A 14,577-nucleotide genomic window follows, 5' to 3' on the forward strand; every position below is an offset into this window, starting at 1 on the left:
AGGGAGAGAGGGAGAGAGGGAGGGAGGGAGGGAGGGAGAGAGAGAGAGAGAGAGAGAGAGAGAGAGAGAGAGAGAAGAATAACCTGGCATGATTTATTTTTTTATGAAGCCAAGATGGTATTTTATGATTATCTCTTCCTTTTCTAGATGTTCATTAACCATCCCTTTAATAATTCATTCTAGAACTTTGTCAAGAATTGACATCAAATTTTATGGCATGTAGCTTTCAGATTCTATTCTTACCCTTTTTGGGAAAAAATCGGGACATTTGTCTCTCTCCAGGACTGTAGTACCTCTACCACTGATGGTGGCTCAGCAGCGCACCCACCATTTCTTTCACTACCTTAGCATATAGATCATCTGGGCTTGGTGATTGGAATTCCTCAAGGACATCCAGATGCTTCCCCTGTTTATCTTGAATTTCAGCTTACTGTTATCCATTTTGTTCTGCCCTTTGCAGTCCAAAGACCAAAGACCATTCTCCTTAGCAGAGAAATAAGCAAAAAAAAAAAAAAAAGAATCCATCTTCCATCTATCTTGACCAGCAGTTCTAGTCCTTCTTAGATCCTCTTTTCTCACTAATGCTGGGGGTGGGGGTGGGTTATTTTTTTGTCCTGAGCCTTCCTTATTAACTTCCAGCCGATTCTGTGCTTTGAGCACTTCTCTTCTTACAGAAGAATGCAGCATGCTGAAGTTGGGAGACAGGAAGATTTGAGTCGGAATCCCACTTCTGACGCCAAGCTACGTACCTCTGACCCTCAGTTTCTTTATCTATAAATGGGGGAAAATACCTGTAATGCCTGCCTCATAGGGTTGTTTGTGAGGCTTAAGAGAAAATATGTTGCAAACTTTCAGGCAATACGGTCTCAGTTATTATTACTGTCAATGAATGCCACACTTGTGTATTTATGTTCCATCACATGGCCTTGCTTCTATGTTCTAGGCATGCCTTTCTAATTCTAAGTTGGTCAACGAACTTCCTGTAGTCAGTCAGAAACAATCTCTTTAGACAGATCACCCTTTTACTCTTCAATGGAATTATTTCTGTTTGCTTCTTCAGAATTTTATTTTTGAAAGTTCTCTTTTCCTTCTGGGTTTACTTTCTCCAGAGAAGTTTAGTTCGTAAGATCCTACCCATTCTTTCTTTAAACACTTTGTAATTTGTTGTTCCAAAATGTAGGGTGCATGTCAGACTATGGCCAGCTTTACTCTCCTTTATTAAAAATTCTAAGATGGAGTGGGCTCTTCATTTCTACTTTAGCAATCAGTTGCTCCTTGATGGTGAAAATCAAGTCCAGAATAACAGTTCTTATTGCTTCTGCTTTTTTGAAAGAGGAAATTATCATTAAAGCTCAATTATTAGTTTCTCTGCCTTTGGCAAAAAAAGCTCCAGCAGATGTCTGGATAACTGAAGTCCCCTATCATTATTATATCATGTCTCCATATCACTTTTATGATATGTTTCCTGAACTTACCTATTTCCTTTCTTTCCCCATCCAGATAATCTGTAATATACTCTGATAATGCTATTACTTGTTTCTGCCTTGGATGATTTTCACTCACCATGCTTCCCCACTCTGGTTCTTGGATTTCCTCATATGAATATGTCTTCTTAATAGCAACACTGCACCTACCTTCCCTTACTTTCCTCCCACACACATATACCATTACCTATTACATTTCTTTTGAATAAGTTATACCTTTCCAGAACCAAATTTCAGTTATGGTTTCCATCCCACAAAGTTTCAGTGATACTTGAATTAGGAGGTTCAGTTCAGCTTTCTTTCTGCATCTAGGTATAAACATTACATGCCATCCATATGTTTTACTGCTGGCTCCATTCTTAGTTTTTGTCTCTGGTTAAGCTCTGGGCATCTCAACTGCCATTTTTCTTTGTTGACTTTATCTCTAGGGTATGTAGCTTAGTATAATTAAAAAGTTTTCTCCTTACCTCTTTTTCATTTTAAAGTTCTTGATTTGAATCAAAAGACTCTGGGCAAATACACACACACAAACGTTGTGTGTGTGTGTGTGTGTGTGTGTGTGTGTGTGTGTGTGTGTGTGTGTGTGTGTGTGTGTGTGTGTGTGTGTGTGTGTGTGTGTGTGTGTGTGTGTGTGTGTGTATTCCATTTCGTGTAAAACTTCATCAGGAGCCTGTCATTCCTATATTTTAAGACATGGACCAGAATATTCAAAACTAATTTTCAGACTCCATCTTCTTAACCAGCTGTTCTTTTCCCAAATCTGTCTTTCTCTTCTGAAGCCCTTGTCTTTTATGAGCAGCTGTGAAGAAAATACCACTTGTGTTTCTAATGCTTGCAGCTTCTTGTCCAGACTTCGTATTCCTTAGAAGTGCTTTTCTAAATTCCCTCCAGCAATATCACTTAAACCTATGTGAATCATCAGAAGTGAGAATCAGTCATCCAGTCAGTCAATAAGCATTTTTTATGTACCCATTATGTTCCAGGCACTGTGCTAAGCACAATTAGTCATCAGGTTTGACCAGTCTTGGCTTCTAATCTTGGCTTCCAGTCTCTGTCACATTCCAGATACACTCCCCAGAAAGACAACAGAATTCTCTATTAGCCGAATTCAACCTATTCAAAAATACACTTAAAATTTCTCATCAACCTATCAGAATTCTACTTCACTTCTGTGTGTGTGTGAACACTGTTCTCCTAGCCACCCTAAGTCTGAAACTCCTACTTATTTATCTTCTCTGTCATACCCTCTATATCCAGTAAATCATCAAATTATTTCCATTTTCCCTTCAAAATGCCTTTTACAAGAATGTATAATGGGAGATGTTTGTCATCATCATCATCCTCGTTTTTGTTCAATATCTGGGCACAGCAGTAGTGGAAGGGTCAGATTAATTTTTAAAAACTACTTGCTACTTAATTTTTTTACATGAAAGAAGGAATTTACCATCCTGATTTTAGATTCCAATATCATAGGAATAAGGATTATACCTGTGATGTCACTAGTGTATGGAACTCTTAGATGAGGAAACTCCCTCTATAAAATGCATGTTGGCACCTTCTTTCTCTGCAACTAATAGACAGTAGATTACTGAGAGGCTGGGCAACTTGCCCAAGATAACACAGCTGTTATGTGGCAAAGGTGGGATTTGAACACAGGGCTTCACAGTTTGAGGTTAGATTCACCCACATTGATGGACTATTAATAGGTTTTGAGCATAGTAACATGGCAATGGTGTGAGGGAGCAGACAAGAGGGTAGAGATTGGAGATTGGAAGACCATTTAGGGTAATATTGCAATAGACCAGGGGGGTAGTAATAAGGGTCTGACCGAGGATGAGGACTGTGAAAATGCAATGAAAGAGGCAGATGAAAAAGATAAAATGGACAGAACTTTTGGGAAGCAGGAAAAAAGGAAGTGCCTAAGATTCAATTCAATTCAACAAACACTTATTAAACAGACCTATTCTGGGCAAAGACAAAAAAAAAATGTTTAATGACTTTCAAGTTTGTACTTCTCCATTTTCAATACCACCTCCAGTAACAACTAAAAACAACCTCCTCGCTAGAACTCCTGCCTTTGGTCTTTCCCTCCTCTAAGTCATTTTGCATATCACTTCATGATAAATCATCCTTAAACACCATTTTCACTATGCCACTCCCTTGCTCCAAAAAAACCCAAACGGCTCCTTATTTTCTCTCTCTCAAGGCAGAACTCCATTTTTCACAGTCATAATCTGACTACCCTACTTACATAACTGCATTCCTTGCCCGATTGTCCTCAACATGCACCTTCCATTTTGGTCAAGCCAGTTTTCTTAGGAGTAAGAAGACTTGGATTTTCAAGACAAATTAAAAAACAAACAAACCTAAAAGCATTATGTAAGTGCAAGATTTCATGCAGAGTATTCCTATTCTTATCAGCAGGCCTTGCACGTTGTTCCCATTCACCATGACTCAGATCTGATTTTCTTCACGGAATGTCTGATGACCATTCCCAGCTTCCTCACTCATCTCTGTAACCCAACCCTTACAGCAGTTATAGACTGAAACACAACTGAATGTTGAAACACAAATCATGCTGTCTGGTTCTATGTTATTTGGGGATATGTATCAAAGCAAAGAAAATAGTAAGAAAATGGCAAAGGGTTAAAAACTTGGTGTTCATTTTAAGATGCTCAAGTGACAGACATTATGTTGGAAGGAATTAAGTTTTGATTTATTTATAGCATTGCAATTAGATATTTCCACCAAGGCCCTCTTCTGAGTTACGGCATGAAGGTCATATGATGGATGCTCAGTTCTAAAAGAATATGACAGGAAGAAAACAAGCCCTGACCTGTTCTTCCAAGCTAAAAAAACTTTCCAAGTGTAGTTTTGACAAAATCTTCTATTTATGTAGACTTCAAGGTTTGCCATTTTACTTATATTTTACCATGGGGCAGCTAGGAGGTGCAGTGGATAGAGCACCAGTGCAGGAGTCAGGAGGACCTGAGTTCAAAACTCACCTCAGACACTTGACACTCACTAGCTGTGTGACCTTGGGCAAGTCACTTAACCCCAACTGCCTCATCCTGGGTCATCTCCAGTCATCCTGATGAATATCTGGTCACTGGATTCAGATGGCTCTGGAGGAGAAGTGAGGCTGGTGACATACACAGCCCTCCCTCACTCAAAAAACAAAGTCAAGTGCAAGTCATGTCATTATTTCTCTGATGGCATGGTCTTCTTCAGCAACGAAGGACAAACACACACACACACACACACACACACACACACACACACACACACACACACACACACACACATACTTTACCATTTAAGCCTTATAACAACCCTGCGAACCAGGCATGGTGGCACACCCCTGTAATTCCTGTCCCTGGGGGAGGCTGGGACTGGTGGATCACTTGAGCTTAGGAGTTCTGAGCTACAGTAGAGATAAAGTTGATCAGGTATCTCTCCATCACTTTTCTTCCCCCCTGCCCCCACTCTACCTTTCCCACAAACCCCAGGGTGGAAGGGGTGAGAGGAGCAAAACAGCACAGGTTAGAAGTAAAGCAAGGTAAAGTTTACAAGCTTATCAGTAGTGAGATAATGATATGAATGGCTGGGCATTTCCACCCTGGGTAAGACAGGGAGACCCAGTCCAAAACTAAACAAACAAAAAAACATACTACAGTAATTACAATTCCCATTTTACAGATAAGGAACTGCCTACAGTTGTACAACTAGTGTCTGAGGTGGGATTCAAATCCAGATCCTCCTGACTACTACTCCTGTACTGTTTTCAGCAACTCAGGAAACAATCTACTAAGGTGAGTAGAGTGCCTCCAACCTGTGTCAGTGGAGAGAGTATCCACCTGGAGGAAAACAGAGAAACTTGGGGTATTAAAGTAAAGAATAATCATATCACGATTACATTCTTGTAGGCAAGTAAAGATCTCATCCTCAATTGCCTGCAAAACCACAGATCTCTTAAAAGTACCAGAGAGCTTCCCCTGTGATAAATACTGGTTTGAAACATTTGTCAGAACGTATAAGAAGAAAGAGTAATAATGCCTACATTTTTGAGGTTTTGGGGATTTTGCTACAGTGATATCCTGAAGTATGGTAACCTCAGCTTTTCTTCAGGCCTACTGCTAGCCAGGAAGGCATTATCCAGGTGGATCACTACAATGACCTGAATTATCTTTCCCTGAATCCCCTATTTGTGTGGCTAATATACTCTGAATAGAGCCTCTGAGGCTTTAAGGATAGTAGCTACCGAGAAGTAATTAATCAGAATTTCTAAGGACAGTGATAAGGTGATAACACTGACAAGCAGGTACCTCTCTCTTCTTTATTTGTCAACCTTTCCCTCTCTGTAGCTGTTTCTCAGCCTGTCCCCTCTTTCCCTCCCTCTGTGTGTCTATTTCCCTTTTTTCCTTTCCACCACTACTCAATTAGTTAAGTTCTCTGGGAACACGAACTGTCTATTCCGCAGAGCAAAAGTACACTTGCATAAGGGCACAAAGGTGGATGTTGAGTTCTTCAGCATAGCAGCTCTTAAAGTGAAGGTTTGATGCCCACCTCTTAGGAATTAAGATAGGATTCTTAATTTGGATGGGTAGAAACGCTCTTATAAGCTTCCTTCTATTATCATGACACTTCCCTAACTGGCTGTAATATAGAACTGAAGTCTATCTTTACACACTACGCTTATTAAGTAAAGTTTTATGTTCCCTATTCTCAATTGAATATACATGCATCAGAAAACTTACTTGCTTCTGCCTACCAGTTATCTGCACATTTGGCAACATTAAAAATACTAATCCTATAGCTTAGAGTTTGCCTTCAAAACTCATTTTTAAAAAATTATGGGCAGTTTGAAGTGGCAGATAAAAACAGTAAAGCTATTTAACAAAATATCTGTTGGTGATAGGCAATTTTTGATCAACAAAAAACCTTGAACATAATAAAATCACACTTCAAGATTCAATGATCACTTTTAAATTCCAAGTCTAAAAGAAAATCTAGGATTTAAATTAAGAGCTAGAAAGGATTATCAGACAACCTGGATTCAAATATAATTTACTACCAGTTATGACCTTGGGCAAAATCAATTCAAGTCTCTGGGCTTCAGTTTTCCCCCTCTGCAAAATGAGAGGGTTAAGTTAAATGATGAGTCCCTTTCAATTATATGAAAATGAAAGAAAATGATGAATTTAAAGTTGCTCTCCCTAACTACTACTGTATTATTCTATGCTGGCATCCCTAGTGGACCTGTCCCCACCCACTGGCCAGGCTGACAAACACTTGAGAACCAAGAGACAGTGGACACACACTTCCTTGTTCTCAGTTATGGAATCTAACTACTTCCTTATGATGGCAGGAGTGGACCCTAAAAGCCCTTTAGCCATAATTACATTAAAAAAAATACATGAACAAATAGCAGTGTCAGTATGCTCTTAGACAACTTGCCCCATTATAATTTTACTTTATTTCTTGATATATTCAGCATATTTCTCTTAACTTTCCTTTTCATTTTCTTCGAAATCAAAACTTTTCCCATTACTTGAAGCTTTTTCCTGGAAAATTTGTGTAAATCAGTTTTGGTAAAATGAATCAGTGAATATATAGGGGAAGCTTGTTAATTTAAGGAATCCTATGATGATTTATTTTCCAAAGTAAACAAAAAAACCCTCCATTTTATCTGTGTAAATTTGCAACTCGATATGTAAGATAGCACAGAACCTCAGGATGATAAGTTACTTCGGAAGCCTTTACTCCAATTAGTGAAGCGATCCCTAACAACTGCCATTCAGTCTTTGCTTGAAGACATTTATTCAATGAGACCTTCAATCTAAGACCTCTAGTTTACCTTAAAACTGTACCACTGGAAGGATAGAAGCAGTAGCACATTAAAAGGCAGTGAGGTATAGTAGAAAAACTGAGGGGCTTAGGTACGTTGAATCTACTATAGCTCTGATACTAGTCATATAACCTTTGAGGAACTCTTTCCTTATCTGTAAAATAAAGGGCTTCATGATCTTTAACATCCCTTCCACCTCTAAAAGTCTAAATAGATTGAGATGTCCAATGAGTGTGGAGACTCATCGATAGCTTCAGAGAAATACCTGGTTTTACAAGAGCCAAAATATATTCAACAAGAATCCCAAGTTCTGTTCCCAACCCAATGGCATATGTTAAAGTAATGTTAAATGTCCTCATGAGGGGCTTTTAGCACATCAGATTGTGTTCACCAGACCTGGAAACATGTTGTCAAATAGCAGCTAGTTTCTGGGAATTAACCACAATAGATTCGGCAGTCAGGCACCCATTATCTGGTAAAAGGGAAAATACGGCAGCAAACAAAGAATCTTCAGATTCTATGAATTCAAGAGATGCTGTTCCTCAGAGTAAGCCTATGTATTAACTCATGAATTCTATATATTCTAAGTTCTATTTTTTAAAAAATCTGTTAGGCATTGCATACTTATGTTTTTAAGATATTGGGACCCTGACAGCTACATTAATATTTTCCAGGTAATCTACATGACTTCAAAATTACTTCTTTGTTTGACTGACTCTTTCAGAGAAACAGGGCCCCATATATACATAAATACCAGAAGGATTCATGATTTCATAAAGTGTGTATAGTCCCTCCAACTACGAAGATTATAATTCCTCTATGACTTAAAAGGCAATCTTTGAGAACAGTTAAAAACTGCATCCTTTGACCAAATTAATATTAAGCTTCTACACATATAGCTAGCCTAGGATGGTCAAGTGACAGACATGAGATCCAAAGTCAGGCCAGTATCCAAAGTCTTTTCTGATTTGTTGGGATCTAGCAGTCACTTCCATACCATGACAAGGAATGAAGGGACAACTTTAGTGGTGGAAAAAATCTCTATACAGCAAAGACTCTTCCCATTCCCTAATGTTTTCTCTAGGTAGACGCAAATGGGATTTGGAGATCACATATGAATAAAGTTTTTTATTAGTAATTGATGCTAAATTCCTATATTTTTATTTTTACAGTTAATTCAGAAACACCTGACAAGCAAGTACCTCTCCTAGGATGACTGACATCCTAAGATCGTATATAATAAGTGCTAATCAAAATTTGTGGACTCCTGACAAATTTTTAAAAATCATCCTCAGGACAGAAGACAAAACAGAATATAGCTAAACATACACACTTCAAATTTAAGAGCTTAGACTGAGCTAGCAGACAGATACTATTTTTCCTAGTTAGGCAGGCAGGCAAGGGGCAGTTTGTTCAAATAGAAAGATTTTTCTCCATCCTCTCACAATTTCTAAGGTTAGAACTGAAGGACACAGAACATCAGAGACTTTACAAAATCTCCTGGTCTCCACAATACTGCTGTGAGAAATAATGATCTAGTCATTAGCAACAAAGACTCAGGGCAATTTGCTAAGTAATCTTTCCAAAGACTTCTCCATTCAAACTGTCTTCTCAATGGGAAATAGTATTTAATAAATCTGAAAATTTACCAAGAGAACTTTGGAACTTAACTTAAGCAATTGTTTACAGAATTTGCATCAGGGTCTAATAGAACAAAAGAAATATAGAAAAATGGGGATGGTTTTTAAAAGAATTCGTGGGAGGATTAATCCAGAAGAAACTTAAAGTTTTATATTTTCTTGCCATTCAATGTGAATTAGGCATAAACTATCACTTCCCTATTTCACTTCCTCATCTGCTGATAGAGATTAGCTTACTCTTACTTCCACTGAAACATAAAATATAAAAAACAATTCTTTAAGAGCTATCGCAGAATTAGTTGGCCTTAGATTTGATTCCTAACTTAATCCTGAACATTAATGTGCCAGTTACTTTGTTTATATTTTCCAACAATTAGTTTGCATATATTTCATGAGAAACTTCTCTTCAATCTATATCTTATATAGCAAAGTAATAATTTTGTTCTGACATACTAAACATTGCCACCAAACATTCTGCAGGTCTAACTCTCCACTGAGATCATGTTGAATTTATGTCTGATTCATTATGAGACATAAATTCAACACCATCTCAGGGCAGAATCAAACAGAAAATTCATCATGTTAGGAGTATAGATTCAAATACACAAAAGTAGCCTAGGGAGAATGAAAATCTCTGATCGTAAACATTTGGGGTAAGAAGCAAGCACTGATAAATTTATAAACAAGACCAAGAACCTGAGGGATGGGGGTGGAACACAAAGTTCAATTTCAAAGGTGAACCCCCAGTATGAAAGGTGAAACACCCTTTATTTACACTGATAAAAATTGCCAGGACTTTAAAGTTACTCAGTTCCTCTGAGAAAAATTTTAACTGAGCTAGAGATTAGCTCAGAGCATTTTGCTTTGATGTTCATTGCAGGTTTTGCAAGGCCTGTTATCATTGGCCTTTGTAGATAGCTTCTTTTAAGTTGAGACAGTGCATCCAAACCAGTGCTGCAGCTAAAATGTAAACATCTTGCCACAGCATCCAAAGGACATGCACCCTTTAACACTTTCCTACCTAATTCTACCCAATGAAGAAAGGTATTTGTTTTCTTAGCAAAAAGAGTACCATGTGGGAGGTTAATAGACTCATTTTCAGATTCAGATTTGACCAATGACTCTGAAGAACTCCAATCAATACAAATATTTTTCCTGCATATTTGGGGTTGTGCACTTCCTCAGTTACAGAATGCTAAGCTGTAAGGGCTTTACTGATCTCTGCTTCTCCGTAAGACCTTTATTTGAAGATTTCTGTTTCTGTGGATGTGGGGGGGGGGGGGGGGGAGCAATCACACATTAAAAAGCAATGTGGTACAGTATTAGTACTATGGGGCTCAAACAACTTGGAATATGGTCCCAGTTCTTCCACTAAGGAGATTTGTGAACTTGGACTAGTCACTAACTTTGTGAGCCTGTTTCTTCATCTGAAAAATGAAGGACTTGATGATTTCTAATGTTCTTTCCAACTCTAATAGTCTGTTAATGACCAAAATTTGTAATCCTTGTTTAGCAATAGAGACCAATAGCTTCATAAGCTGTATATGTTATTTTCAAGAACTAAAACATATCTGAAAACAACACAATTAATAAATTGTACTTTTGTGGTTCCTTCTGTTTCCAATCCAATAACTTTTATTAAAGTGGTGTCAGGTGCTATCATCCAGGACTCTTAGCATGTCAAATGCTGTTACTTGTCCCTGGGAACAAACTGACTAGATATCATCTAGTGTTTTTGGAATTTAACCATAATAGATATGGTAGCCAGGTATTCATTAGCTGGTAGTTGCAGTAGGAATAAAATGGTAACACAAGACTTTCACGTTCTGTAAGTTCAAGAGTTGTTCTTCAGAGTGAAATGGTTTCTAAACTTATCCTAAATTCTCTTAAATATATTTCTGTTAAGCAATCAATATGTGAAGTTTAAGTTTAGGCATTCTCTATTAAATGTGATAATTATTGCCACATTTATATTGGCAATTAATATTAATAATAGATTATCTCAACAACCATGTCAAAATTTATTGTTTAAATAGTTCCTTCAGGGTTAAAAAAGGTCCTATCCATGCATCAGTATCACCAGGATTCAAGTTATGAAGGTAGTTGCTCTGCTGATGATTCTAACCCCTTTATCACTTAGGGTCATAAGTCTAAAGCTAAAAGGGACCTTGGAAGCTATCTAATCCAACCTTCTTATTTTACAGATGAGGAAACTGAGGTCCAGAAGGGTCAATCAACTTGTTCAAGGTCGTACACGTAGTGTTAGAGACTGAATTTGAACTTGGGTCTTCTGACCGTGAAATCAGGTCCACTGTATCATGCTGATGCATAATAAACAATCTTTGAAAATCACTATAGGTAAAAAATCCAGCACCCTGGGACCAACCTAGTGTCTCTGTGTGCCTCAGTGAGGCTGGTCTTCTCGTGAGAGGCATACAATCCAAAATGAGGCCTATACAAAAACCTTTCTTCCCCCTATAGTATTATGAGAGGAAAATTTGATCTAATCCAAGGATTCTTAATCTTTTCTGTGTCATGGATCCTTTTGGTAGTCTGGTTATACCTATGGAATCCTTCACAGAATGTTTTAAAATACATAAAATAAAATACATGAGATTATAAAGGAAACTAATTAGAATGAAAGAGATATAATTTTTTTCTCGTTCAAGTTCATTGACCCCCCCCCCCCCCAAAATCTTATCAATGGACTCCTGGAAACCCCTAGTCTAATCTAATTTTTTTACTTTACAGATGAGGAAACTGAGGCTCAGAGAGGAATGACTTTCCCAGTCATGCACCAATTTGATGACAGAAGTAGGACTTGAATCCAGGTACCCAATGTATAAATATATTACCTTGTAATATCTGGATGGCAAAGTTTCCCTGCTTGTTCAAGATAATATATACAACAATAGACAAGTATTCCACAAATACATTATCAATGGAAGAGGATCTATCATAATGTCAACAGTTTTAGTGGGTCATAATGTCTCACAAATAGGGAATGACATTAAAAATCCAAGAATGTTCTATAACTAGGTGTGGGTACAGAGCCTACTACTGGATATCACCTTATGTGACACAAAAATTCCCTAAAGATGAATGTAACAGAGTGACATCTGTCTAGTAGGGATTCCACCACTCCATGAAGTACAAGATATACGTGTTCTCTCTTCTAACAGTATAAAAGTACTGTAAAAAAGTAAAGAGAACAGTGAAAAATAAAGGTGAGAGTTATGGTGTGACACCTATTGCTCCAGAATTTAATTATGCGCACATCAAAAAAGCCAAGAATAAAATCCATCAACACTTACCTATTATAAAGGCATTTCATGGCCAACATAATGAGGATGTGTGAATTAACTGGTTGCTTGGAAGAAAAAGTAGCATTTACAAAATATTCATGTAGTACTTAACTGAAGGAAGGCAATATGGGATAGTAAGAAGAATACAGAAGTCAGATGACCAAAGTTCAAATTCTATTTCTGCCACTGACCAGCAACTCTGAGCTTGCAAATCACTTAATATCTCTGAACTTTCGTTCCTCAATTAATAAAATGGGGATACTATTTCTATCAATAGTGGAAAGCACAACAGATTTGGAGTCAGAAGACTTAAGTATGAATTCCAGCTTTGCACCTTATTTATTACCTGTGTAATCCTGGGCAAATCCTTTCATCTCTCTGAGCCTCCATTTCTCCATCTGTAAAATGAGGGCTAGAAATAAAGGACCTTTGAGTCCCCTTCCACTTTAAATCCATGATCTCAGATCCATTATAAAGAAAGTGCTTCTAAATACATGTATTTTAATCTAGTTATTATTAAAGTTTATTAAGGATTTCATAAAAAACACAAAAATAATCTCATCAGTTGAAAGTTTTTGCCTACATATTCACTCCTCCATACATTATCTACAGGAGAGCTTTTGACACTTAACTCCTTTTCCTTCTGATTATACGCAATGCTACCAATGCACAGATTTTACAGTTACTTTAATAGCACAGAAGGCTACCAACTAATAGTGAACCAAATGGTTCACTGGCCTCTAACATCCCCAAAGGGGAGGCAGGAGGAAGGAGAAGGAACCAACAGAAGCACAACCTATAAATATGACATGAATATGCCTAGATGACCACTTGTCAGCAATGCTGTAGAAAGGATTCCTGCACCAAGTGCCAGAGAGTGGATTAGGTGACCTCTAAGGTCCCTTCTAACTCTTAAGATTTTCTGTTGCTCAAATGAACATCCCCCATTCATCTGTAATTCTAGAGACATTTTCTCCTGAACAGATGAGGTTTTCAGAATAAATATGCAGGTTATTTAAAACTGAGTTATATATAGAGCTTTAGCAACAGCAAAAACATTGCTGCCATTAGCCACAGATGCTAGATTTCTGGTGGAATTTTTTTTTTAATTTTTGCAAGCAAGCATTTTCCAAAGTGTCAACCAGCTTCCAATTCTGAAAATGAAGCACCCCCATTGGCAAACAAATCACAAATACTACACTCGCTAGCTTGTTAAGATTACATCCTAGTCATTGTCACAGCCTATTTGTCACTGTATCACACAGGACAGTTTGATGCAGTATTCCTGATCGCTTTTCATCGTATTTGTAAACACACTCACTAATCCACTAAATTAGGTAATTTACAAGCAGGTCTTCTCAGTTATTAGTGGGCAGTAGTCAAGTTCTATTACATTTGATCTACATACAGTTCAATCTAAAACTGCCTTTCAGGGTAAAGTCTAAGACTGGAAAGGAGAGTGGCTCCCAATATTTGGGTGGGGGCAGGGTAGAAGCCCTGAGAAATCTGCATCTCAGCCCTGACAACATTTGGCCAGTGCCCACAGAAAACTAAATTTGGCACCTCTTTCTCCTGTTACATGGACAACAAAGAGGGAGTTTTCGCGGCGCTCCCCCACCCCACCCTTGGGTTCCCGCAGGGTGCTTCGGGGAAAGGGGGAGTCCAGGGGTGGAGGCACAAAGGGAAAAGAGTGGGGGAAAGGACGGAGCGGAGGGGATGCAAGCTCTCGTTCGGGATGTGGAGACTGGTGTCCCAGTAAGTGTGGAACAAGAGGAAGCCGAAGGGCTGAGGATCTCACGGCGCCACAGGATGGGGATCAGAGAGCGTGAGACTACCCACTTGGGGAGCGCTGCAGACCTGCGAAGAGGAGAGGAGTCCGACCTGGTGAATGGGGCAGAGCAGGAGCCCGTCCTACCGGAGTGGCCGGGCAGGAGCCGAGATCCCGGAGGGAGAAGGGGGAGCTCTCCCCTAGGTGGCTCCCCGAGAGCAGGCTGCAGATCGGGGTGGGGGGGCAAGGAGGGACGCTCCGGGGGTGCCCCGGGGACAGGGGCAGAGAGGGGAGAGACATCCTTCGGCTCACCTGTGCTGCGGAGGTGGAGTTGCAGCAGCCCATGGCGGGGCCGGGGATGCCAGAGAGGAAAGGGGGAAGGGGGCGAGCGCCCAGCTACGCCCCGGGGCCCCGAGGCATCCACAACCCCGGCGGCCGGCCCGGGGGAGGGAGCCGGCCTGTCCCCCCCGTCCTCCTCCTTCTTCTCCTCCTCTTCCGCGGGCACCCGCTCCTGCTCAGGGCTGCTCCGCCT

The 14,577-nt window shown here is 39.2% G+C and overlaps 1 protein-coding gene across 2 annotated transcripts in view; it reads right to left on the reverse strand.

Annotated features, from left to right (window-relative positions):
• The window catches only part of SLC44A1 (solute carrier family 44 member 1), a 215,318-nt gene extending 200,824 nt beyond the window's left edge, over window positions 1-14,494 (reverse strand). For both annotated transcript variants that reach the window (XM_072604140.1, XM_072604133.1), the window contains exon 1: window positions 14,358-14,494. In XM_072604140.1, the coding sequence (XP_072460241.1) occupies window positions 14,358-14,390 (33 nt within the window). In that variant the 5' untranslated portion in view covers window positions 14,391-14,494. The remainder of the gene's footprint in view (window positions 1-14,357) is intronic.
• Between the last annotated feature and the right edge of the window lie 83 nt (window positions 14,495-14,577).

The sequence above is a fragment of the Notamacropus eugenii genome, chromosome 1 (assembly GCF_028372415.1).
Source record: "Notamacropus eugenii isolate mMacEug1 chromosome 1, mMacEug1.pri_v2, whole genome shotgun sequence".
NCBI classification, from domain to species: domain Eukaryota; kingdom Metazoa; phylum Chordata; class Mammalia; order Diprotodontia; family Macropodidae; genus Notamacropus; species Notamacropus eugenii.